This window comes from Dipodomys spectabilis, unplaced genomic scaffold (assembly GCF_019054845.1).
Source record: "Dipodomys spectabilis isolate Male_0828 unplaced genomic scaffold, ASM1905484v1 ptg000024l, whole genome shotgun sequence".
In the NCBI taxonomy this organism is placed as follows: domain Eukaryota; kingdom Metazoa; phylum Chordata; class Mammalia; order Rodentia; family Heteromyidae; genus Dipodomys; species Dipodomys spectabilis.
Window position 1 is genome coordinate 27,322,507 of NW_024870701.1, and position 27,149 is coordinate 27,349,655.

Here is a 27,149-nt window from a genome sequence, read left to right on the forward strand (position 1 = left end):
TACTCTATGCCTTTTTATAGCAAATAATATCCCATTATATTTATATATATATATTTTATACTGTATCCATTCTTCATTGATTCAATGATTGTTAAAAAATGTTCTACAAAATACCTATATCAAAAACGTAGGCTAAGCCGGGCGCTGGTGGCTCACGCCTGTAATCCTAGCTACTCAGGAGGCTGAGATCTGAGAATCGCGGTTCAAAGCCAGCCCGGGCAGGAGAGACCGTGAGACTCCTATCTCCAATAAACCACCAGAAAACCGGAAGTGGCGCTGTAGCTCAAGTGGTAGAGCGCTTGAGCTGAAGAGCTGAGGGACAGCGCCCAGGCCCAGAGTTCAAGCCCCATGACTGACAAAAAAAAAAAAACAAAAAAACGTGGGCTATATATACAGGTTAAATATTAATATGGTAACACTCTAAATTACTACTATTTCAGGTGAAAATATTAAAACTTTCTTTAAAAATACAATTTAGGAGCCAGATGTGGAGCTTCATGCTGTACCAACACTCAGGAAGCTGTGGTAGGGAGGGAGATCATGTGTCCAAGGTCAGCCTGTCTCAAAAATCAAAAGCCAAAACAAAATGAGAACTGGTAGAGATTGCATGTAGTCCCAGCTACAAAGAAGGTTAAGGAAAGAGGAGCTCAAGTTCGGAATCTGAGGACAGTCTGAGTAACAGTGAGGCCCCGTATCAAAAATATGAAGAACAGAAAACAATATAAAAATAGTTTGTGTCTGGGTGCCGGTGGCTCATGCCTGATATCCTAGCTTCCTAGCTATTCAGAAGGCTGAGATCTGAAGATCGTGGTTTGAAGCCAGCCTGGGCAGGAAAGTCCATGAGACTCTTATCTCCAATAAACTACCCAGAAAAGGCCAGACGTGGCTGTAGCTCAAGTGGTAGAGTTACAGAGCACAGAGAGGCTCAAGGACAAGGCTCAGGCCCTGAGTTCAGGCCACAGAACCGGGTGGGAACTGGGGAGAGGGGGGAGAGGAGAAGCACAGTTTTTCATAACTGACAGAAGAAAAAACTTTCATCACACACGTAGCTTATTTTCCCATCAAACAGAATTTGTGATTAACATCTTACAAAAACACATTTCCCAGGCCTCAATCAGTGAATCATTGTAAATAATTGAGGAAGGAACACACCTTTCCTTTACAAACCCTGCCAGTGTGGAGGAAGAGTGAATGTGTTCCACTCATTCTATGAAGTCAGCATAACCTTGCTGCTAAACCTGAGGGACATTAAAAGAAAGGAAAATGACATGCCAATCTCTGTCTTCACACCCTGAAGAAAATAGATAATTGAATCCAAAAGAATAAGACATCTTCACAACAGGAGTTTATTCCAAAATACAAGGTTTGCTTAACATTATTCACATGAACAAAAATTGGGGAAAAGTTGGTAAGATGATTTGCATAGAACATTCCTGATAATTTACTATTCACTTATGATAAGAACACTTATATTGCCGGGCCCTGGTGGTTCATGCCTATAATCCTAGCTACTAAGAAGGCTGAGATCTGAGGATCACAGTTCAAAGCCAGCCAGGGCAGGAAAGTCTGTGAGATTCTTATCTCCAATTAACCACCAGAAAATCAGAAATGGAGCTGTGGCTCAAGTGGTAGAGCACTAGCCTTGAGCTGAAGAGCTGAGGGACAGCACCCAGGCCCAGAGTTCAGACCCACAACAACAACAAAAGAATACATATTAAGAATGCTAAAGAATACCCTTATTCTGGTAAATAATATCTGCAAAAAGTAAATATAAGCTGGATATGGGTGGCTCATGCCTGTAATCCTAGATACTCAGGATATTGAGATCTATGGATCATGGTCAAAGCCAGCCCAGGCAGGAAAATCTTTGAGACTCTTATCTCCAACAAACTACTCAGACAAAGCCAGAAATGGTGTTGTTTCTCAAGTGGTCGAGCGCTAGCCTTGAGCACAGAGAGGGTCAGGGACGGAACCCAGGCCCTGAGTTCAAGCCACAGGACAAGTACCCACCCTCCTCAAAAAAAAAGTTAAATGTAATACTAGTATTGATAGTTTTTCTTCTGAGCTAACGGATAAAGATGCAAAATCAATACCACTTCTGAGGTTTTTTTTAACAAGACAGAAATTTGCACAAAAGAGAATTTATTAATGTGCACAAAACAACTAGCTCACAGGAGTTGTGTGTGGTCTCCGCATGAGGCCTGAAGGGACATCATCAGGGCCCTGTCTCTCCACTTTGTTCCCAACCATGTTATACAGTTTCTTCACATACCTGGCTGTCAGGACAGCCATCAGCAGCTTCAGGTTTCAAGGTGCAAGTTCAATGGGAAAGAGCTCCTGCCTCCTCTTAGCAGTCAGTGCCAAACTTCCCAGCTGAAGCTCATCAGATCTGATGAGTAATTTGGTTCCTTCAAGCCTGAGGACCTTGTACCTTCATGGAGTTAGGTGTTCAGTGAATTCCGTCCCAGGTCAGGGCATTTTGCTAGCAGAAGGGTGAATGGATCCCGGGAGGCTTGGGAAAAGCAAATAGCTATATGCCTATGTCTTAACAATACACAGCAACTCTCCTTCATTCTTTTTAGCTTCTCAGTACCATGAGCATATATTATTTACAAGAGCAGACATATAGCTCCAAATATCCAATAACCTGGATTACATTTTTTGGGGGGGTATGGGGTGAAGAGTGGAACTGTTTCACTTCAACTGTTTCACACTTTGGAGATGGAGTCTCATGGATTTTTCTGCCCAGGCTGGCCTCCAACTGTGATCCTCTGGATCTCAGCCTCCTGGGTAGCTACCAATATTCTTACATTTTAGATAAAGAATCTTAATACAAATAACATAAGCATCTTAGTGTCACATAGCCAAAGGAGATTGGGCCGAGGTATAAGAAATGAGTCTTCTGGACTGGAACACAAGTTGCTTCCACCATCCATTGCTGCTCAAGTCTGATTCCTTTCTCAGAGCTCAAATGCCTGTTCACATTTCTGTAGTCAGAAAATTATATGGTGCATATCATGATTGTTTTCTGCTCGGATTCCAAACCACTGCTTGTTTGTGAAGAAGGATGAATATGATCAAAATATTTTATATACATGTGTGCAAATGGAACAATGAAGCTTGATGAGATTGGTTTGGGAAGGAAGAGGGAGATAAAGAAGCATTACGGGGAGGGGATTCTGATCAAAGTACATTGTATGCATGTATGGACATGTCAGAGTGAAATTCTCTTGGACAACTAATAGATGCTAATGAACAATGAGAGCAAAAACTAATCTAAATAGGTGGTAGCTGAAAGGGATTTTAGGAATAATTAGTTCAAAGCTAACACTCCTACTTTAGAAGATGCGGGGGCCTAGGTGGAGAGAAGTATTCACAAGCACAGAAAGGCTGTAGTTAGAGTACCTAATGTCTATGTACTTGTTGGACTGTATTCACACCCTGATACTCTACTTTCTTTCCCTAGCCAATCTGGCCTTAGGAAACATACCTTAACTAACCCCTCTAAGCTTCACCCTGCACTTCCGTAAAATAAGGAAATTGCACTGAATTTCACTAGATCCTAAATTTACATTATTTCACATCTTAACCCAGATCTAAACGTGAATCATAAAAGAGCAAATCACAGTTTATGCCTTGGCTTTCTTAGCAAGATATAAAATAATGCCATATTTCACAATCAATGCTGATCAGATTCTAGAAAATAAGGAAATATACCCCTCCTGTGAAATCATTGCAGAAAGGCAATAAAATAATAAAAGTACAGCATTTGGAATAAAGTCTGGCAAGTGGTAAATACGGAGAATCAGGTGATATGGTGGTGGTGAGTACTACACCCTGGATTCTTTTCTCGGAGATGAGATTGCACCTGAGCTTTGTTTGTACCTGTCTCTGGCTTGTAGGCAGGATAGTGATTTTCCTTTTCCTTAAAAATATTATTAGCATATACATGTGCATAACTGTGCTTTGATCAAATCCACCGCTTCTGTTTCTTTCTTATCTTCCCCTTTTTGAAAACAATATGGAACTGTTTCATACTGTACTTTAAAAAATCATATTCACCCCCATTTACCTTCTCCCTTCACTGGTTTCTACCCTTAAATAGTTCTCATTTTATTCTTGTCATTCTTTTTTAAATTTGTAGGTTTAGATTCTACATATGAGCTCCGAGCTTTCCCTCCTTGCTTGCTTGGCAATATTAATTTACTAGCAGATTAGGCATTGTCTTGCTTCACAGGCTTAACTCAGTGTGATCAAGCAAAAATGAAGCAAACAACAAATGAAGAATGACATATAGAGGTGGAAGAAATCAAGCTGTCATTAATCAGCAGGTGATGTGATTATGTACATTAAAAAAAAAAAAGAGCTGGGCACCAGTGGCTCACGCCTGTAATCCTAGTTACTCAGGAGGCTGAGATCTGAGAATCATGGTTCAAAGCCATCCTGGGCAGGGAAGTCCGTGAGACTCTTATCTCCAATTAAGCAGTAGAAAACTGGAAGTGGCGCTGTGGTTCAAGTGGTAGAGCACTTGCCTTGAGCTGAAGAGCTGAGGGACAGCACCCAGACCCAGAGTTCAAGCCCCATGTCCACAAAAAAAAAAAAAGCACAAGCAGCTAATCTTTTAGGATTAATAAATTAGTTTAGCCAGGTTGCTAAATGCATTTAATATATAATATATAACATATGTACTATATAACATATAACATAATATATATATATAGAGAGAGAGAGAGAGAGAGAGGTTGGAGATGTGGCTCAAGTGGTAGAACACCAGCCAATGAATGAAAGCAGGTGTGAGAGAGCAAGTTTGAGTCCTGGTCTTGGACAAAAAAGAAGAAGAAGGAGAAGGAGAAGGAGGAGAAGGAAGGAGGAGGAGGGGGAGGAGGAGGAGGAAGAAGAAAGAAAAAGAAAAAAAGAAAAAGGAACCAAACAAATTGTATTTCTATATTTCAATAACAGACATGCCAGAAATTGGAATTATGAAATAAAATAAGGACATTCGATTCCTTCCTGCAGCATTTAGCTTCATGTTTAGGAGTGTGAGCATTTGAAATCCCAAGTCAGTAATCAACCATGTATCCTGGGCAAAATCACTGGATCTCTATAAGTTTACTATTCTTCCTTAGAACTGGATAATATAGCCATATCTATTTTAAAGATTCTCAGAAAGATTAAATGCATTTTTAATATGATCAAAGCACAATGGATAGTATCTAACACACAATAGCATATCAATAGGTATTAGCAAACAATATGATGTCTAAATTGCATGTTTCAAATTCTTCTAAAGCAGACATGCTTGCATTGTTTGTAACTCTGCTAATGTGTATAAACCACATGAGTTTTTCTCTTTTTGCTTGACTCAGCAATATTAATTTATTAGCAGATGTAGGCATTGCCTTTCTTGTTGGTGTCTTTATTTGCTCTAAATTTAGTCCTAAAGGAGTTGAAGGAGGTTTTCGAGTTTTCTGATCCAAATTCACCAGGTTTATTGTTTTGTTCAAAAACTGTAATTCAGAGGGTGTTTGGAAGCATCTGTTGAAGACCATTTTTAAACATGTTTTGTAGACATTTGTAACATCTCTTTAGATTGTTATGTGCACCCTGAATTGATTCTCCAACAATTTGCATATGGTGATATCCTGACTAATATTCCAAATTTGATACGACTCTATTTGTGGGCTTGCATGATTTCTAACTTATAATCTATGGATAGTAAAGAAATTGCCTTGTGAGAAGCAATTCACTTTTTCAATCTTGGTGAGTGGAAGAGCCACAAGCTCACAATCCAACTAGATAGGACCAGGGCATGGTAACTTTACATTTGAATAGCACATAGTAATAGATTTGTATATTTTCCCTAATTCTTATGACCATTTAGTCACATGGACAAGAGAGTATCATGAATTCCATTTTAAAGATGAGGAAATTAGAAGAGGTATTAATTGACTTTCCTAAGCTTATTAAATAGTACTAAATGATAAAACCAAGACCATAGTCAGGTTTTCTGGCTGCTAAGAGCCTTTCCCACTTTATTGGTAGAGGGAAATGATAAGGATTCCCATTTTCTTTCATCAATTTTTTTTTTGTCAGTCATGGGGCCTGAACTCTGGGCCTGGGTGCTGTCCCTCAGCTCTTCAGCTCAAGGCTAGTGCTCTACCACTTGAGCCACAGTGCCACTTCTGGCTTTTTCTGCTTATGTGGTGCTGAGGAATCAAACCCAGGACCTGAAACATGCAAACTCTACCACTGAGCCACCTTCCTAGATCTCTTTCACCAACTTTTACAGACCAGTTCTAGAAAAGGCTTGATAGTACTTGCCATTGTTGGTCTGTTAGGAGCTTTTAGTAAAAACCTATACCCAGCTGTGAGCCGGTGGCTCACACCTGTAATCCTAGCTACTCAAGAGGCTGAGATCTAAAGATCATGGTTTAAAGCCAGCCTGGGCAGCAAGTCTGTGAGACTCTTATCTCCAATTAACTATCAGAAAACCAGAAATGGTGCTGTGGCTCAAGTGGTAGAGCGCTAGCCTTGAGCTGAAGAGCTGAGGGATAGCACCCAGGCTCAGAGTTCAAGCCCCACAACTGACAAAAAAAAAAAAAAAATCTATGCCCAATCTCACCTTGGAAATGCTATAATTCATTTATTTATCCCAGGCAAATATTTTAGACTGTAGTAATCTAACAGTATGTCTTAGAGCTGAGAAATGTTGGGATTGAAAGATAGAGAATAGTCATTAATGAAGTAATTAGAATAACAGAAGGGAACTTTGTAGTTAACACTCAACCTTTTCTTTCTTTTCCTTAAGCAAAACATGCCAATAAAACCTCACAAAAGGGGGCTGGGAAGGTGGCTCAGTGGTAGAGCGCTTGCCTCACATGCCTGAGGCCCTGGGTTCCATTCCTCAGCACCACATAAGCAAAAAGAAAAAGAGTGCTAGCCTTGAGCTGAAAAGCTGAAGGACAGCGCCCAGGCCCAAAGTTCAGGCCCCACGACTGGATCCCCTTCTCCCCCCAAAAAACTCACAAAAGCCAGGCAGCAGTGGTTCACACCTGTAATCCAATCCTAGCTACTCCGGAGGCTGAGATGTAAGGATCACAATTCAAAGTGAGCCAAGGCAGGAAAGTTCACAGGATTCTTTATTTCCAATTAACAAAAAAAAGTGGGGGGAGAACCACCAAAAAAAACCCAAAACCCTACAACAACCCAAAAGCAGAATTGGGAATGTGGTTCAAGTGGAAGTGTTCCAGCTTTGTGTGGGAAAAGACAAATGAGAGCACAAAGCTTTGAGTTCAAGCCTCAGTACCTGCACAAAAAAGAAAAAGAAGGAGGAAAAAGACAAATGCACACATAGAGAACTAGGCCTCCAGCCCTGGTCTCAGGCATGTTAGGAGCTAACTTCCCTTTTGGTGTAAACGGAGGCAGCATAGAAGACAGGAAGTGTGGGGCAACTCAAAGGCAAACATGACAGCTGAGCAAAGTTGGTAGGAAGTGCCCAGGAGGCAAAAGTCAGCCATGGAAAGGAAAGGGGAAGAAGCAAACGCAAACAGGCAGCAGCTGCTGCTGGCAGGAGAAAGAAAAGTCTCAGAGGGGTCAGTGACCTGACAGGTGGGGCTTCGGCAGATCACCTGTCTTAGGAGGAGGGGCTGGCTACTAGAGCCACCCCTTGCCCTTCCTGAGGAGCTCGTGCTGAGATGCAAGGTAGCATCTCATCATGGGACTCAAATGCATCCTTCTCTCCAGTACTCATTTGATGGTAGTGTATTTATCCTTAGATCTTAAAAAACAAAAAAGTACTATTTTCAACCCTGCTCAGGTCTGGGAAGCTAAGCCTGGTGCTCTGACCTCATGTCAGACAATAAGGACCATTTTGATGGTGATAACGTTTAACAGTGTAGAAGAGGATGAAGGGCTAGATGATGACTTGGAGAATGCCAAGGAGGAGGGTCAGGAGATCATGGAGATGCTCCTCTCTGGACCAAGTATGGACTAGCTCATGTGCTGAGCATGGTGGTGGAGCTGGGCTAGGGGCCGAGGGAGACAGACTCTTTGCCCATTTCCGTGCAGGAACTCATGGTCTGAAGGTCCTCATCATCATTGCCACCACCTGGCTAGATGGGAGCTAAAAGGTCTAGGGAGAAATTTTGGGATGCATGAGCTCTTCGTTTACTGAACAGGAACATCTTCCTGACTGTGCTCCATGCTTATACTGTGTGTTTGTGTATGTGTGTGTATGTGTGTGTACCAGTATCAGGGCTTGAACTCAGGGCTGGTTAATTGGTTCATTGACGATATGAGTCTTTAGATTAATCTGCCCACATTGGCTTTGAAACCACGATCCTCATATTTCAGCCTCCTGAGTCACTGAGTAGTAGGGTTACAGGGATGAGCCATCTAGCTCCTGCCTGGCTCAGGTCCTATTTTTATGCTCACTTTATATGTGTAAATAATGAATTGATGAACCTTTTGAAAAAAATGCTTTTGGCCATAAGTAAAGTTAATTATTATCTCTGAAGAATAACATTTTTAAAAAATACAAAAAGACTGTGGCATTGGTTAGATAGGATAGTTTCCCAACAAGGTTGAAATCTTTTAAAAAAAAAAAGTAAATTTGAATATTCACTAGAGGAGGCCTTTAACACTTAATTATACCATTGCACAACATCCAGGTTTTGTTTATTTATTTATTTCTCCTTCTGATGAACTTGTCATTTCCGGCATTCTGTACCTGCAATGTTCTCTCTTGTACCTGTGACATAAGACTGTCAGATGACAAGTTCACTCACTGAATTAAAAATTGTCTGGATTTATAGCTGACTTGGAGTTTCTGGGAAAGACTATTTCAGTTCATGTTTGCCACCATCTAATTCTGAATTCTAAAAAGTGGTACCCAGTAGGCTCAGTGTGGTTGAAAAAGAAAGCCCATCATTGGAAAGCATTTTAAATGACAAACGATTTTCTAAATCATTCAGTGTTGTTCATTATGGCCCTCTCTAACAAATTTGCATTTTAAACCCTACAAGTCTACACCATGAGCCTACAGCCTGGCCTCTAAACCGCACAGTCCAGAGAACTTGTTTAGAAGGTAGGCTCTCCAGCCTAATTCACATCCACCGCATCAGAATCCACCTTTACTCAAGACTCCCAGGTGATGTGTGTGCATGTGAAAGTTGGACACACATTGCTCGGGGACACATCAAGAGGGTCTCTGAGGCCTGGCTTTAGGGTACAGCTATTTGGGGTACAAGGTAGCACCACACCACATACTGTGTAGAAGGCTGGGAAGCCAGAGCATTCTTTCTATTTCCAACTCTGGGGCTGGGAGTGTAGTTTAGTGGCAGAAAACGTGTTTAGTGTGTGTGTGATGCCCTGGGGTTCAAGCCCTACTACTTAAAACAAAAAATTAAGGGGCTGGGAAGGTGGCTCAGAGGTAGAGTGCTTGCCTCGCATGCATGAGGCTCTGGGTTCGATTCATCAGCACCACATGAATAGAAAAGGCCGGAAGTGCCACTGTGGCTCAAGTGGTAGAGTGCTAGCCTTGAGCTAAAGAGCTGAGGGAAAGCGCACAGGCCTAGAGTTCAAGCAGAAAAAATAAAATAAAATTTAAAAAAATAAAATTAAATTAAAAAATTAAGCTCTGTTGCTAAAGGAACTTCCACATATAAACAAGTGACTTAAAATTTTAGGAAAACTTGCAAGAATAGCACAAAGAACTTATGCATCTCTTTTACCCAGATTCACCAATTGTTAATGGTTTGCAACATAGACTTAAATTCTTTTCCCCTCTCTCCCTGTATATCCTGGTATGCCTTTTACCTTTTTTGCAAGGGCAGTATTGGAGATTGAACCCAAAGCCTCTTGTATCCAAAGCAAGTGCTCTACCACTTGAGTCACAGTCCTAAAACCCTAGCATCCTGCCTTTTTGTTTTTTGTGCTGGTCATGGGGCTTGAACTCAGGGCCCAGGCACTCTACCACTTGAGTCACAGCTCTAATTCCAGCCTTTGACAGTTAATTGGAGAATCTCATAGAGCAGGGTGCTGGTGGCTCATACGTGTAACCCTAACTACTCAGGAGGCTGAGGATCTGTTTGAATCAGCCCAGGAAGAAAAGTCTGTGGAACACATCTCCAATTAATCACAGAAAAAGCTGGAAGTAGAGCTGTGGCTTAAGTGGTAGAGTGCTATCCTTGAGCAAAAGAAGCACAGGGACTATGCCCAAGCTCTGAGTTCAAGACCCAGGACCAGCACACACACATATACAAAAGTCTCATGGTCTTTCCTGCCCTAGATGGCTTTGAACTTCCATCCTAAGATCTCAGCTTCTGAGCTAGGAGTACAGGTGTGAGCTACCAGAGCCTAGCTCACTGAGTCTTTTTTTTTTTTAATTTTTTTTTTGGGGTCCGGTCATGGGCCTGAACTCTGGGCCTGGGCACTGTCCCTCAACTCTTCAGCTCAAGGCTAGTGCTGTACCACTTGAGCCACAGCGCCACTTTTCTTTTTTCTTTTTCTTTTTGCTTATGTAGTGCTGAGGAATCGAACCCAGGGCCTCAGACTTGCAAGGCAAGCACTCTACCACTGAGCCACCTTCCCAGCCCCTAACTGAGTCTTAATGTAGAGGATAAGAATACAAGTTCCAGCCGGGTGCCGGTGGCTCATGCTTGTAATCCTAGCTACTCAGGAGGCTGCGATCTGAGGATCACAGTTCAAAGCCAGCCAGGGCAAGAAAGTCTGTGAGACTCTTATCTCTCAAGCCACTAGAAAACCGGAAGTGGTGCTGTGGCTCAAGTGGTAGAGCAGTAGCCTTGAACTGAAGAGCGCAAGGACAGTGCCCAAGCCCAGAGTTAAGCCCCATGACCGACTAAATAAATAAATACATGTTCCAGATAGCCTATGTTCTAGTCACTTTGGAGTTCCAATTTAGTTCAAATTTTCATCTTGTTTGTGTATGTATATTGTTTGTATATGTAAATACAGATATAAATAGAGACAACACATTTACATGATTTAGAAAGAAATTAACAATGAAAAGTTTCCTCCTACCTCACCTCCCATGTACCCAGTTCCTAGTCCATCTCGTACAACGATCGTTATAAATCTACATTATTGTCCTCCTTTTAAACACAAAAGACATCATAATCACATAGTTCTTGACCTTGCTCCTTTAAGATGTTTTCATATATATGAAAGCTGTACTGCTTGAACCATGCCTCCATTTCTTGCTGATTGATGGAAGATAGGAGTGTCTCAGATTTGTCTGCCAGGCTAGCTTTGAACTGTTACCCTTAGATCTCAGCCTCCTGAGTATCTAGGATTATAGGTGTGAACTACAAGCCAGACACCAGTGGCTCACGCCTGTAATCCTAGCTACTTAGGACGCTGAGATCTGAGGATCATGGTTCAAAGTCAGCAGAAAAGCCCCCCTGAGACTCTTATTTCCAATTAACCACTCAAAAGCCAGAAATAGTATTGTGGCTCAAGTGGTAGAGTGCCAGCTTTGAGCACAAAGAGGCTCAGGGACAGTGACCGGGCCTTAAGCTATTTCCTTTGCCTTGAAAATCCCTACCCCATCCTTTTCTGCTGGCCCAGTCCTACTTTACCTTGAGAGCAGCTGAAAAGTCACCCTTTCCCAAGCCTTCTGTAGTCCCTGGGGGCAACTTTCCTTCCTCTTCCTCACAATGCTGCTCTCTCAAAGTTTCAGAATTCTCAACAGCCCCTTCTGCCCCCACTATACTTACAGCTATGCGAAGACCTTTGTGGATTATTCTGAGTCCCTCATAGGTACTGCTTGCATGGAGATGAGATCATACAAGGTGATGGAGGAGCTGTGTGCTCCCTTGACCTTTGCTGTCAGCAGCCTCCCAGCCTCCATGGATACTGTGGACTGCTGCCAGACAAAGGTGGGCCGTGATTTTCCCTCCTTTCCCACCTAATTCCTTCCTTCCTGATCTGCCCCTTTCCCCCCTTGGGATGATGAGCTCAGCTGCCGGGAGGCCCGTGCTGGACTGGGCATTGACAGCCCTGTTAGTTACATTCTGGGTTTTCTTTTTTTCTTATTTGGAGAGAAGTAAAAATTAAAATGGAGCTTTTGGCCCCACCCATGTTCTCTTCCTACTAAGTCTTTGGCCTCCTCTCAAGTTAAAAGGACACATGGCTTGATAGTTAAATACACATCAAAGCTTCAAACTTCCTAGCTGTTAAGCCAAAGATGAAAGTTTCCTCCAAGTTTTTAGGAATATGAGAAACACTTGCAGTGTTGAGTCGTTTCTTTCAGAGGCAATTTATTTTTTGTAAACAGGTAAAGAGAGAGGTGTGGTATTACACACCTATAATCCCCAACACTTGGGGGAACAAGGCTGGAAGGTCCTGAATCCAAAGGCCAGCCTGAGCTATATAGTAAGACCCTGCCTCATAACAACAACCAAAAAGCAGAGCATGATAGCTCAAGCCTGTAACCCTGGATACTTGGGAGGTGGACTTCTCAACCAATAACTAGGCCAATTAGTGCATGCCTGTCATTCCCAGGAACATGGGGAAATATAATAGAAGGATCATGCCCAGGTCAGCCCAGGCATAAAGCAAGACCCAGCTTGAAAACAACTACTGCTATTGGGCACTGGTGGCTCAAGCCTTTAATCCTGGCTGCTCAAGAGGCTGCGATCTAAGGATCACGGTTCAAAGCCAGCTTGGTAGCAAAGTTCATGAGACTCTATCTACAATTAACTATCAACAAGCTGGAAGTGGAACTGTGGCTCAAGTGGTAGAGTACCAGCCTTAAGTCACACAAAAGCTTGAGGACCAAGAGTTCAAGCCCCTAGTACTCACACACACCCAAAACAGTAACCAATGGCACAGATGCCAAGTGGAACACCTGCCTGGAAAGTGAGAGACACTAAGTTCAACATGCAGTAGCACCCAAAACCAAGGCTGGGGGTGTAGCTTTGTGGTAGAACACTTGTCTAGCTTACTAAAGGCCCTGAGTTCAATTCCCAGGATGGCAAACACACACACACACACACACACACACACACACAAACACACACACACACAAAAACAACAACCAAACAAAAAAAAAACCCATTTGGGTTAACAATAAAATGCTATGACATGAACACATACCTGCAGCTGTGAATTGGGCTGTTTCCACATGCTGGAGGCGGAGATGTGTCAACCACTAAGGAAACTAGAGGAAAGAAAACACATATAAGCTTCTGCCTTCCCAGATGTAGGTAGGAATGAAGATGTTTCACCTGGAGAGGTCAAAACAAAGCAGGTACCTTTGCTCCCCTGGCATGCTTTGGGAATGTGGTCTTCAACATTTTTTTTTTGCTTGCCTACCCATTAAAAGAAATGTGAGAAATGTGATAAATTGTGCTGATTGTACTTTTAAAGGTCATATCTAAAATGTTTCACCATAACTTTATATAATTGCAAACTTAGTTATTTCTGTCCTAAGTATTGGCATTTTAAAGCCAGAGTGTTACATCATTCTATAAGTGTATCCAAGAGAATCTAAATATCAAAGTGCATCTATCATTCACTTAAGAAAACACACAAATAAGCTTTTCTTTAAAAGAAATTTTATATCACTCTTTTGTCTCTTTCTTGTATTTCTATTATACCTGCCCTTGAGTGTTTTAGTATATTTTAGGGTGGAAAGTTTTTTATTGCTCAGCCCATATTCCACGAAAATTAAAAAAAATTCTTTGTTTTGCATTACTAGGATTTCAACTCAGGACCTTATGCTTGGTAGGCAAGTGTTTTACCACTTGAGTCATGCCTCCAACCCTAAACATCCTTTTACACAACTAAATGTCTTAAGCTTAAAAACTCATTTTGATTGTACAATTAAGACATTAATACCCAATTGATCTAATAAATATAACATTTTAATTTCTTTTTTTTGCCAGTCCCGGGACTTAAACTCAGGACCTGGGCACTGTTCCTGAGCTTTTGCTCAAGGCTAGCATTCTACCTCGAGCCACAGCACCACTTCCAGCTTTTTCTGTTTATGTGGTAGTGAGGAATCAAACCCTAGGCTTCATGCATACTAGGCAAGCACTCTACCACTAAGCCACATTCCCAGCCCCAAGAAACATTTTTAAAGAAGAGTCTCATTATATAGCCCAGGCTGGTTTTAAACTCACAATTTTCCTGCCTTAACTGCCCCAGAACTGGAACTAAAGTGATGTGTCACTGGCTTAGAAATTTTGAAATATTATCAAAATTAAAGTATAGCTAAGCACTGGTGGTTTATTTCTGTAATCCTAGTTATTCAGGAGGTTGAGGTCTGAGGATTGTAGTTTGAAGTGAGTCCAGCAGGAAAGCCTATAAGACTCTTATCTCCAGTAAACTACCAAAAAGCTGGACATGGTGTTTGTGGTTAAAGTGAGAGAGTGCTAGCCTTGAGCAAAAAAAGCTTAAGGACAGTGGTCCTGAATTCAAGCCCCATGACTGGTCTGCATGCATGTGTGCGTGTGCACACACACAAATACACACATACACACATACACACACACACAAGCATACATACACTGGAGTGAAATAATACTTACTCTAGTCCTACTTTTTCTACTCCTATAGACAGGAACACGAAACATGCTTTCCATTAATTCCACAAATATTCAGCCAGACATAGGTGACTCTTACCTATAATCCTAGCTAGTCAGGAGGCTGAAATGTGAGAATCATGGCTTGAAGCCAGCCTGGACAAACAAATTTGTAAGATTCTTATCTCCAACAAATCAACAAAAAGTGAGAAGTAGAGGTGTGACTCAATTGGTGAAGTGCTAACCTTTATCAAAAAAGCCTTGTGAGTTCAAGCCCCAGTGCTGGTCAAAAAAAAAAAAAGAGTACCTTTACTGTATCAATGGCTATTCTAGGCTCCTATAATATGTCAATAGGGACTTATACTACCTTCTAGTATGGAAAATGATAAATGCTATGAGGAAAGGGAGAACGGGGTAAGGGGATTTACGATATAGCCTGAGAGTTAAGAATGGATTGTTGACAAGAATGTAGCTCAATGACAAAGCACTTGGCTAGTACGCATGTGACCTGGGTTTCATCTTCAGAAGCAATTGAATGGACAAAAAGAATGTATAGTGATTCTAAAACAGTCACGGTGGGTCTCATTTGGAAGATGGCTTCAGAACACAGAAGAAATTGGCAGAGTAGGTAGCTGGAGGACAGCTAGGCAGACAACACAGCCTGTGCACAACTTCCTATTGTGGGAACACACCTGGCACCTTCTAGGGTCAAGAAAGGAAGTTGGAAAAAGAAAAAGTAAAGGAAGTTGGAAAGGCAGGAGCAGAGTGATGAGGAAAATGAGAGGAGTCGAGAGGATAATGGCAGTACCTAGTGTAAGGATGTAGACTTACTCTCAGAAGCATTGCTGGGCACTGGAGGCTCACATCTGTAATCCTAGCTACTCAGTAGGGTGAGATCTGAGGATTGTGGTTTGAAGCCAGCTTAGGTAGACAGATCTGAGAAATTCTTATCTCCAATTAGCCAGCAAAAATCCAGGACTGAAAATAAAAAGGTCAGGGCTAGGAAGGTGGCTCAGTGGTAGAGTGCTTGCCTCCCATGCATGAGGCCCTGGGTTCGATTCCTCAGCACCACATAAACAGAAAAGGCCAGAAGTGGTGCTGTGGCTCAAGTAGTAGAGTGTTAGCCTTGAGCTGAAGAGCTGAGGGACAGTGCCTAGGCCCAGAGTTCAAGCCCCATGACTGACAGAAAAAAGCTAGGACTGGAGGTTTGCCTCAAGTAGTAAAGCACCAGCCATGAGTGAAAGGCTAAGCCAGAGGCCCTGAATTCAAGCCAACAAACAGACACACACATGCATGCACACACACAATTGGGACTTTAATAAAAGATGACATATTTTAAGAGGATTGCTTTATTATTACATTGAGAAGGCCCAAACACATGAACTAGAGACTTTTAGAGGAATGAATTCAAGCATCATCTGATGGCTGCTCAGACCAGGGGATAGCAGGAGATAATGAGGGACATTCTATCTCAGACAAGACATAGGGTGTAAGATTAAGAAGGAAGCTCAGTATGATTCTAGGGTTCTTGATCTGAGCAGCTGGAAAGATGCAGTTGTCCTCAACTGAGACAGGAAAGTGAGGGGGTTGAATAGATTTTGAGGAAGAATACTGTTTCATTTTTGAGATGCTAATTTTGGGATATGCACTATGCTGCTGTATTCAGGTGAGTGATCTGACCTGGAGATGTAAATTTGGGAGTTGTCATCATATGCGATGATTTCATATATATTAGTTGATATTGGAAGTCAAGAGACTGGATGAGATCACTAAGGACATAAGTATAGACTTTAAAAAAAGTCAAAGGAAGAGCCCTAGGTCACTCACTGCAAGGTTAAAGGGTTTTGAGAGAAGAGATGGAGCAAAGAAAAAGGCAACAACTGTGTCAGATGTCATAAGCAAGTCAATCAAGATGACCGTCCAGTTGATCATTGAATTTAACCAAAGTGAAGTCAACTGTCAACTTTGCCAAGAGTAGTTTGGATATAGTAGTAAGGAGTAAAGCATGATGGAGTGAATTGAAGAGGAGAACCTCTCAGTTATCAACTATATCTATAACCTTGTCTGTGTTCTTGTAATTATAGTCCATATATGTGTAGGTGTTTTTTTTAAATGAGGCAGAGTGCCATTGTATAATCAGGCTAGTCTAGAACCCACTATGTAGTCCACACAAGCCTCTGTCTCCCAAGGATTAGTATTACAGGCATGGGCCACCAGGCATAGCCATATGTGTGTGTATATGTGTGTGTTTATAGTGTTAACATACAAAATGTTTGATATGTTTTTAATCTTACCTAAAAGGCACCTATTTTTGTATATTGCTGCCAACTAGGAGAGAGCTAAGGACAAAGTATTACATAGAAAATTCTTAGTTTTGTTGCAAAGGAAGCAGAGATATGGGTGACAGATGGATCAGAGAAGACCTTGTAGGGTTGGGGAATAACAGCAGTTTGTATGTTTATAGGAATAAATCAGCAGAGATGGGAAATGATGCTAATATAGAAACAGAGTGAGCCAGATGCTGGTGGCTCATGCCTGTCATCCTAGCTACTCAGGAGGGAGAAACTTGAGAATCACAGTTTGAAGACAACACAAGTCCTGGGGCTTGAACTCAGGGTCTGGGTACTGTCCCTGAGCCTCTTTGTAATCAAGGCCAGTGCTCTACCACTTGAGCCACAGCTCAACTTCTGGCTTTTATTTTTATTTTTTTTAGTGTGAAAATACTGTACAGAGGAGTTACAATTACATGGACAAGATAATGAGTACATTTCTTATCAAGCATTGTAGCCTCTTCCTTTGTTTCCCCTTCCCATCCATTCCATCAACTTCTGGCTTTTTTCTGAGTAGTTTATTGGAGATAAGAGTCTCATGGACTTTCCTGCATGGGTTGACCTAGAACTGTGATCCTCAGATCTGCTTCCTAGTCGCTAGGGTTATACGGCCTGAGCCACCAGCACCTGGCCTCCATGTGATCCTTTTTTTTTTTTTTGTCAGTCATGGGGCCTGAACTCTGGGCCTGGGCACGATCCCTCAGCTTTTCAGCTCAAGGATAGTGTTCTACCACTTGAGCCACACCACCACTTCTGGCTCTTTCTGCTTATGTGGTGCTGAGGAATCAGGGCCTCATGCATGCGAGGCAAGCACTGTACCACTGAGCCGCCTTCCCAGCCCCTCCATGTGATTCTCATCTCCTATTAGTCACCAAATAGCTGCAAGTGAAGATGTGGCTCAAGTGGCAGAGTGCCAGTCTTGAGTGAACACACCAACCAAAAGAGGGCCTGAATTCAAGCCCCAGTATCAGCACAAATGCACACACACACACACACACACACACACACACACACACACACGCATAGACACAGAAGTGGGAAAGTGTGAGTGGACAATTGCTGGAGAAAAGGTGATGATGTTGATTAGGACAGGGGAGCATTGCCTTAGTACAGGGCCTTGTGCTAGCTAGGAGCAGGGAACTGCAGATGCATGATAGAGAAAAGGCTGGTGGGTGGGTATGGGTAGCCGTGATAGTGGGATTTTGTGGAAGTTTTTGTCTCATTGTTTTAGTTTCCTCAATGAACTAGGAAGCAAGATTGTTCAGTGATAATGAGAGCAAAGGGGAGCAAGTATAGGTTAGGGGCAAGAAAAGCTAACAAATCTACAAAGAATAGAGGAGGCAGATTGCTGGGCAGAACTAAGAGTCAAGCCAAGAGTCATGGTGATGGAATTGAAGGGAAAGTAGTCTGTGAAGGGGGGACACAAGGGATTTGAGGGTATGCAGGAGTGATTATAATGACTAGCTGGGGTTTAAGCTGGGTAGAGATGGATGGGGACCCAGGCGAGGGTTGATCTTTTAGTTTAATTCAGAAACACCTGGAAAGAAGCAAGTTGCGATATTGTAAACTAATCTAAGGCGACAAGGACCTGAGGGGGCCTCCAGATGACAGCATAGGGGCTGATGTCCCAAGTCCCACTCTGTAAGCAACTGCAAAGAGGTGGTGATGGGAATGTGAGATATTTGAAATCCTGATTATGAAGAAGCTAGAATTTACAATGATTAGAAACAGGAGAGGGAGTGGCTGAGCCAGGAGAGAGAAGATCTTTGGGGTGGGAGGAGTCAAGGAACTAAGAGGCCAGGCTGGGCACTGGGCAGACCAACTAAGTGGCACATCACTAAGTGGGATGGAAAGGAGGCTGAATGAGGGTGATGGAGAGATTACTGGGTAGTAAGATTTGAAGCGGCTGGTTGAGAGGGGTCACTAGTCTACAAGCATTGTTGTAGAGCAAGAAGGACTCCCTTCCACACCACCAGGCACAGTCTAGGAGGCTTAGGGTTGAAAACACTCTTGCTCCTCCTACTTTACAGGTGGAAGGTAAAACAGCATCCAAGGGGGGAAATGTCAGGTTTTAAGAAAAAGTTGAAGGGAATCTGAAGGGAAATTGGGAGAAGAGGCTGAACCTGTACAGAATGTCATTTGTATAAGCAAATGGCGTGACAGACTATCATCTAGACTCATAGGATTCTCCTATCCTTTTTAGTCCTGTCCTTTTGAGTGAAGTTAGATAGACCCTGCATGAGTCTCCGCATGTGAGTTTATGCATGTGATTGTGGTACACAATATGATAACCAAGCTAGAAGTGGTGGTGCATGCCTGTAGTCCTAGCTACCCAGGAAGCTGAAGCAGAAGGGTCACTTTGAACTCAGGTGTTTATTGCCAGGTTGAGAAAGAAACACTGACTCTTTAAAAAAGTGGCATTGGCTGAGATAGGAGGATGGTGACTCGAAGCCAGCCTGGGTAACAAAGTCTGTGAGACTCTTCTTCACTTAACCATCAGAAAAACCAAAAGTGGGGCTTGGCTCAAAGTAGTAGAGCGCAAACCTTGAACAAAGAAAAACTCAGGAACAATACTCAGACCCTGAGTTCAAGCCCCATGACCAACTTAAAAAAAAGTGGACTTCGAGTTCAAACCACAAACTGTAGGCGCGTGCACGCACACACACACACACACAGAGTAACCAGCATCTTGATGTTTTGATGAGATTCTTCCCTTTGCTAGCCATGATCAAGCAAACTGCCATCAGAATGAACCTATGAGAGGACTACATGTCAAAGAATGAGGGGTACCTCAGGTGACAGCCACTAGTCTGCTGTCCTCAAGTTACTAAATGCTGCCAATGACCATGGGAACCTAGAAGCAGCTCAGTTTTCCTAGTGGAGCCTTACTTTGTAGAGGATTTTGCTCAGCAGTTTCTAGACTCCATAAAATCTACAAGGTAATAAATGCGTGCTGTTTTACCTTCTAAATTTGTTATATTGTCACACAACATTAGTACAGATGAGATGGAAGATTCCGAATTAAAAAAAAAAAACTCCTGAGGAAGAGTGCTGTGGTTCAAAGCAGGAGAGCGCTAGCCTTGAGCAAATGAGCCCAGGGACAGTGCCTAGGCTCTGAGTTCAAGCCCCACAACTGACCAAAAAACAAAACATGTATGCCCATATGTGTGTGTGTGCGCGCGCGCGTGTGTGTGTGCGTGTGCACGTGTGCACGCACACACACCAATTCAAAAACCTCCTGAGGTGTATTACTGAAGAATCACATTGATCTATTACTAAATCATTTTTCATGACCTATCAGATGACAGATCTTTCCTTCAATTTTGTTGATCTCAGGCAATTACAAACCACCTGACTTGCAAAATAATTTCATATACATTCATTATAGTCATTTCCTTTCTCGGCACAGATATGCTTTTGAACTCACTCTATTGATTGTCCTGGAACTTTTTATATCTTGAGTCACCTCACTCAGGAGTGAGAATTAGAAAATAGTTCACAGTACATGGAAGATCTGGAAATGGATTCCCTTAAAACTACTTTTAAAAAGTCTTAAATCACAGGCATCAGGGAGCACTAATTTGCAGATGGCAGCTTGCCACCTGGAGTACCTCAATTCTTTGACATGTGGTCCCCTCCATAGGTTCATTCTGATGGCAATTTGCTTGATCACAGCTAGCAAACGGAAGAATCTCATCAAGACATCAAGATGCTGGTTACACACACACACACACACACACACACAGTCTCTCTCTGTCTCTCTCTCTGTTCCTGGTGGTACTAGGGTTTGGGGTTTGAACTCAAAGGCCACTTTTTTTTTTTTAAAGTTGGTCATGGGACTTGAACTTAGGGCCTAGTGTTTGTCCCTGAGTTTTCTTTGCTCAAGGCTAGCACTGTACTGCTTCCTGGTAGAAGAGGGAAGAGACCAGGCTATGATGTCTAGGAAGACACTCCCTAAGACATGACTTAGAGCTGCGGAATAACTGATCTTGGGGGGCTCCTGACAGAAGTAGTTCCTGGCTGCCTACACATGGAAGGGCGATGCTTCATATAATTAGCACGTGTTTATTGGAACTTAAATTTAAAAAAATTTGCTGCAAAATTAACCCTATGGCCTTGCACATGCTAAAAATGTGTTTTTACCACTGTCACATATCTACCTGTGGGTTGTGTGTGTGTGTGTACGTGCAGGTACTGGGGATTGAACTCAGGGCAGTGTTCCTTAGCTTTTCCTACTCAAAGTATTTTACTTTAGTGGTTAATTGGAGATGAGATTCTCATGGACTTTTCCTGCCCCAGCTGGCTTCGAATCTGGATCCTTAGATTTCAGCCTCCTGAGTAGCTAGGATTACAAGTGAGAGTCACCAGCGTGCCTGGCTGACACTTTTAAATGATAAATGCATATGCATCCTACTAAATTATCAACTACACAAAGTATATAGTCAGCGCAGCGATTGTGCCTTTCCTCCACCCCATCCACTGTTTTGCACAGCGACTTCCTCAGTTCTAGGCGACCTAGTGAATGGGACGGTGACAGGCTTGAGAGGTTGTTTCCAACTGGATTCCTTGCAGGTCTCTTCCAGCCAGAAGCGCAGCTACTCGGGAATCCCGCAAGGCTCCTTCTGCATGCGTGACTCCCTGCCTGTCCAGCGCGTCTCTCGAGTTCGTGATTCCCAGTTGGTGGGAAGACAAGGCAGGCACAGCCAGGGCCAACTGCTTCTCAAAGAAGACCATGACCACACCACCACCACCCCCGGGCCCTGCAAAGTCTCGCATTCCCCCAGCCGCTCAGGTCCTCCAAACAAAACAGAAGCCAAAGCCCGGGAGGCAGGGCCGAGGGACCTTCCTCAGCACTTCCTGCACGCAGGACTCGGACGCGATGCTCGGCTGTACTCGCCAGCACCGGGTGGCACTTTCTCCGACGACGCCCTCCAGGGGTAGCCAGTCCACGCGGAGAGAGCGCAGCGCGCTCCGCCAGGGCAGGGCCGGGCCACTGCCCGCGGGCGCCTGCGCAGAGCGACCCTCTCGTCTCGGGGCGGGAGGCGGGAGCAGCCGGGAGAGAGGAGAGCAGCTGGGGAGAGGAGCCAAACCCTGAAATTACCCGGATGTGGTCCCCGCGTGCGCATGCTCAGTGTCCTCCCGACAAGTTGGCAGCAACAACACGGCCCTGGTCGTCGTCGCCGCTGCGGTAACGGAGCGGCTCGGGTGGCGGAGCCCGCGTTCGCCGCCACTGGCTCGGCTCCGGAGGTCCTTTCCGCTCCGTTCTCGGCCCTGCGGCCGTCCGGGGGGGGCGGGAGCGCGGGTGAGGGCTAGCGGGCGTCCCGCGGGAGAGGCCCTCCCCCACCCCTCCCGTCGCGGGGCCGCCCGGGAGCTCGAGGCGGCCCGGCCCGCGCGAGCCGCGGCGCCGAGGAGGGGCTGCCGTGCCCGGCCCGGACGGCCGGGGCGGGGGCCGAGGAGCGAGCGGGCGGGCGCCCCAGGCGGCTCCCCGGGAGCGACGAGCCGCGGCAGGAGAGCGGCGCCCGAGCCCAGGTAACGCGCCATGTCCCCTCCCCTTCCCCCGGGCCCGCGCGCCCCGCCCCGGGGCGGGGGCTCCCGGCGGCGGCGGCGGCGGCGGCGGCCCCGGCCCGGGCGGCTGCGGCGAACGGGAGCGCGCGTCCGGGTGCGTCCCGGTAGCGAGCGTGGCCGCCGGCCCGGTCGGGCCGGGCAGGGTAGGGCAGGACCGGGGCCGGGCCAGGCCGGACGGGCCGCGGTGTTCGCGGAGCCCCTCGGTCTCCCAACTTGGTCTCGCGGCCCCAACTCCACTCGCAGTTTGGCGGTCCATCCCGTCCAACTCCGGCGGCAGCCGCTCCAGCTCCTCTTTGTTGTTCCTGCGGAGTGCGCCGGGGCCCCGGCCGGGCGCGGGGCGGGGGGCCGGGGCGGGGGGGGGGGAGGCCGCGGCGTGTCGCTGCCTTTCATCTCCTCGGAAGAAATCGCTCCATTCCTTTTTATTCCCCCCCCCCCCCCTCCCCGGCCAGGTTTTGTGTCCTCATTGTGCCTCACTTTCTCTTCCCGGTTGTATCTTTCCGGTCCGGGTCTCCCGCTTTGATTTGTTTACTTTTTGGGTATTGTGGGTGATGGCGGCGTGCGGGAACCCCCACCTCTCGGCCCCGCGCGGAGCCTTCGCTTCCCGTAGCGCCGGTCTCGGGGTGGGGCGGGGCGGGGTGGGGTGGGGGGGGCGTAGTTCACCTTGTGGTGGGGGCCGGGCCCGCGGGGTAGAAGTCGGAGTAGAGTTTGGTGGAGAATGGAGGGCGTTGGCTTCCGCACGCGTGCCCCGGCCGCTGTGCGGGTCTCTCCAGCTCGGTGTCCCCCGGACCCTGCGTGTGTTTGAGTTCACTGATCCCCGTTACCGGGTGTGGAGGGAAAAGGGCACGGTGAAGATGGATGGTTCTCCCGCTCGCTCTCCACCGCCGTGGTGAATTTGTTTTTGTTTTGAAAACATTAAAAACCTGTTTTGGGGCTTTGTTACGTCCCGTGTTGTAAGTGCTCCCGGTTACGGACCGCCGCTGAAGGTGGGATTGCCCCTTCCTTAGCAATAACATCCCAAGACAGTCAGGGGGTTAGGACTTTTTGCAGGCTTGGAGTCTGGGGCCAGGTTTTGCATCCTTTCTGTCTCAGGAGCGGTTTGATTATTCCAGTGGTGTAAGAAATAGATTCGATACTTTTTTTTTTTTGCTAGCAGAAACCAGGTAGAATCCCTAATTAAGAGATCCAGAAATACGCAGTTGCAAACAGTAACCATTAGAACGCAGCGTTTGGGAATTTTTAGAGATAATTTCATAAATTACGTTTACTGTCTGGTGTCAAGACTAAATATCTTTCTGCTGAAATATATGCGGTAAGTTCTAACGCGTAACTTTCCCTTCTAAGGACTTCTCTATATTGGCAAGTTCTGATATTAGCACCCGCTCTTCCAAAGTGTAAATAAATGGTCGATACAACATCTAACAATAGGGTTTCTCATTACTACTCGATAATGCTGCCCTAGTTTGTGTTTCTGAATGAGTTTGTTACAGAACAAATAGAGGTGGACCAGAATTAATTATTTTAGTAGTTTTAGCTCCAAATGTAGTGAGGAATTATGTAAATTACTGACATTAAAAGTCTTCCTAGAGAAAATATAACATTTTATGAAGTAGAAGTAGCATTTTCAGGTTTTTCGATGAGTTTTCTTTAAAAAATACTTCATGTTAAGTTTTAAATTCTTGAGGCAGGAATGCCTATTTCTAATTAGCTAAGTACCTTCAGTGCAAATCTTAAACTCAGAGAAAAGAAACAATTGCAAGTCATTTTCAGAATTAATGAAAATTAGTGCTGAATAAGTCACTTGGAGATACTTTGTAGTGAGTTTTATAAGGACCATTCACTTTCTCTGATGGCTTTGCTCTTGAAACAATTCCGCTTGCATTAGGATGCAGCAGATGTTATTTTTGAAAATTAATCTTCATTTAGGTTGCACTTCAGTTGAGGTGTTTCTCTCTTTGTGTATGAATACTTTTTCAGGATCCCTTTACTTTTCCCCTAAATTAAAACATTTAAACTAATTCATGCAGCCCAGTCACACTCCAGCTCTCTCACTTGGAAGCTGTTTTTTTGTTTTTGGGGGCGCCCCCCCCCCCCATTAAGCCAGTGTTGTAACATCATTAGACATCATTCTAAGTGAACTGTGGATTGCTGGCCTCCAGTGGGGCAGTTAACCTTACGGAATCTGCCTGGTTCTTTACATTTAAAATACATGCTTAATGTGTTGTTAAGTTTTTGTATTTGTGAGAACATTTTTTTTTCTGATACTTTTGCCAGTTCTTTCTTTCCTCTTTAGTTCATGTCTTTTTCTTTCAGTTTTCATTCAGTGATTTTAGAATGAATGGTTCTTGAATCACCTTGTAATAGCCATTTCAATACTCATTGAACATGACTGGATATCTTGTTTTACCCAGAAGATTATGTTAGATTGTTGTTTGTTTAAAATAATGAGGAGTAGTGACTCTGTAGTAACCCTTGGTCACATATAAAATTAACTGAAAGGCTGGGGTGGTGGTTTACACTTGGACACCTCAGTTACTCTAGAGGTTGGGAAGATCTTGATTAATAAAAAGTTAAGGAGATTCAGGCCCATATCTCAACTGTGTATTATAGTGAGTGCCTGTAATATCTACTTGGGAGGCAAAGGTTAGGAGGATTGCAGTCCAAGGCCACCTTGGTAAATAGTTTAAGACTCTACATGAAAGGTGTATGTGCATGACTCATGTAGAGCATCAGCCTAGCAACTTTGTTAAGGCCTTGAGTTTAAACCTCAGTAATGCCCTTTCCCCCCTCCCAAATTGTCCCCCTCCCCAAAGCCTCAATAGAACAGTTACATTTTATTATTTTCTGTTCGAAGTTGAAGTTAAAGGAATTAGACCAGTATAACATGGCATCTAAGACAGTTTTCTTACATTATCAAGTTTTAAGCATTTTGCCCAAAATTGATGAAGACTCAGTCATTTGATATAAGAATTTAAAACAGTTGACAAATATGTAAGGATTTTATTCACTTGAGCTACGTACAGTGTGATTCTGTGGGCATCCTAATATTCCAAATATATGATAATGAGACAAATTTAGGATTGCTGGATTTTTTTTTCTTATCTTAAAATGTGTAATTTAGGCAATGGAAAATTTGACTGAATTTGTTTTTTAGGAACAAGATAGTTTAGGTTGGGTCAACTTGACACTGTTACATGGTATAATGTGGCATCCAGAAAAATTTATTTTAAACAGGAGGAGTGAATGAAGACTAGGTAGTGCTTATGTTTGCAAGTCTAAGATGGTAAGTGGTCCAATTCTTATAATTATATGTATGCATGTATATAATTTATGGTAGTACCTGTGCTTGAACACATGGTCTTGTATTCTTTGGCTTTTTGTGTTCAAGGCGGGAATGCTACTCACATCTCCACTTGCTGTTTTTTCAGGTTAATTGGAGAGAACAGTCTCAGACTTTTCTGCTGTGGCTAGTTTTGAACTGAGATTCTCAGATCTCAGCCTCCTGAGTAGCTAGCATTACAGGCGTGATTATAGTGCCTGGCTATAAACTTAATAATTGAGTGGTGATAATGTGGCCCTGAAGATTAGATCATAGGACAGCTATAGGAGCTGGTGAATTTATTGTTACATCTTAATCAAGTTAAATTTAAAGATAATTATAAATACATTCCAATACTAGTACTCTGCATTTCATATTTATGTTTATATTTTATTTTTTGTCAGTTGTGGGGCCGAACTCAGAATCTGGGTAGTGTCCTTGAGCTCTTTTGCTCAAGGCTACCATTTGGAGCCACACCTCCACTTCAGTTTTCTGGTGGTTAATTGGAGATGAGTTTCACGGCCTTTCCTCCCTGAGCTGGCTTTGAACCGTAATCCACACATCTCAGCCTCCTGAGTAGCTAAGATAATAGGTGTGAGTCACTAGTGCCAGCTTTAATTTTTGTGCTGATATCAGAGCTAGACACAATGTCTAGGTGCTGCCCCTTAGCCTTTTCACTGAAGGCTGGCTTTCTGCCATTTGAGCCCTAGTTCCACTTCCAGATTTAGGTGATTAATAGAACATAAAGAGTTTGGCCGACTTTTCTGCCTTGGCTGGCTTTGAACTGCAATCCTCAGATCTTAACCTCTGTAGTATAGGATTACAGGTGTTAGCCATAGGTGTCTGGTTTCATATTTTTATTTTAAATGAGAATTTGTAGTGGTTTAAAAAACTTGTTGGTATATGGATTTTCCTTTTCTCAGTTGTGCCTTGGCTTACTTTCCCACTGGTAGGAATGAAACATAGGTTGTATGAATGATAGACAAGCTCTCTTAACACTGAACTGCACCCAAGTTGTAGAGCAGAAGATTTCAACCTTGGCCATAAATGGAGATTTCTTAGTGAGCTGTGCCAATAACTGATGCCTGCATTCTACCCACAGAAATTTTGATTCAGTTGGACGGGGTGGAGCCAGGTTCATTGAACCACAGTAGGTTAGCCATTAGGGTTCTCTTTTTCCCTGTGTCAACTTTACATTCTTTTAAAAAGAAAATAAATAAAATTTTTATTTCTTGCAAGGCTGTCTGTCTTTCTGTCACTCTCATCTTGTCTTCACTCTTCTCTTAATCTTATTTTAAAATTTTTGCAATACTGGACATTGAACCAAGGACCTGTAACTTCAGCACTATACAACTCGAGCCACATTCACAGCCATTTGGTTTGTATTTGCTT

General features: G+C 43.8%; 2 protein-coding genes across 2 annotated transcripts in view; one reads left to right on the forward strand and one right to left on the reverse strand.

Annotated features, from left to right (window-relative positions):
• Positions 1-22,004: 22,004 nt before the first annotated feature.
• On the reverse strand, positions 22,005-22,697 carry LOC122104264 (basic proline-rich protein-like). The gene has a single exon (XM_042675006.1). It carries the CDS (start codon positions 22,695-22,697, stop codon positions 22,005-22,007), a length of 693 nt encoding a protein of 230 aa, XP_042530940.1.
• Smad4 (SMAD family member 4) overlaps positions 22,325-27,149 on the forward strand; it is a 59,383-nt gene continuing 54,558 nt past the window's right edge. The window contains exon 1 of the mRNA XM_042675122.1: positions 22,325-22,405. The gene's annotated coding sequence lies outside the window, so the exon portion shown is untranslated. The remainder of the gene's footprint in view (positions 22,406-27,149) is intronic.

Excerpts from the sequence above, each read along its gene's own strand:
- LOC122104264 (XM_042675006.1), bottom strand. The coding sequence starts at position 22,697 with ATGGACCGCCAAACTGCGAGTGGAGTTGGGGCCGCGAGACCAAGTTGG.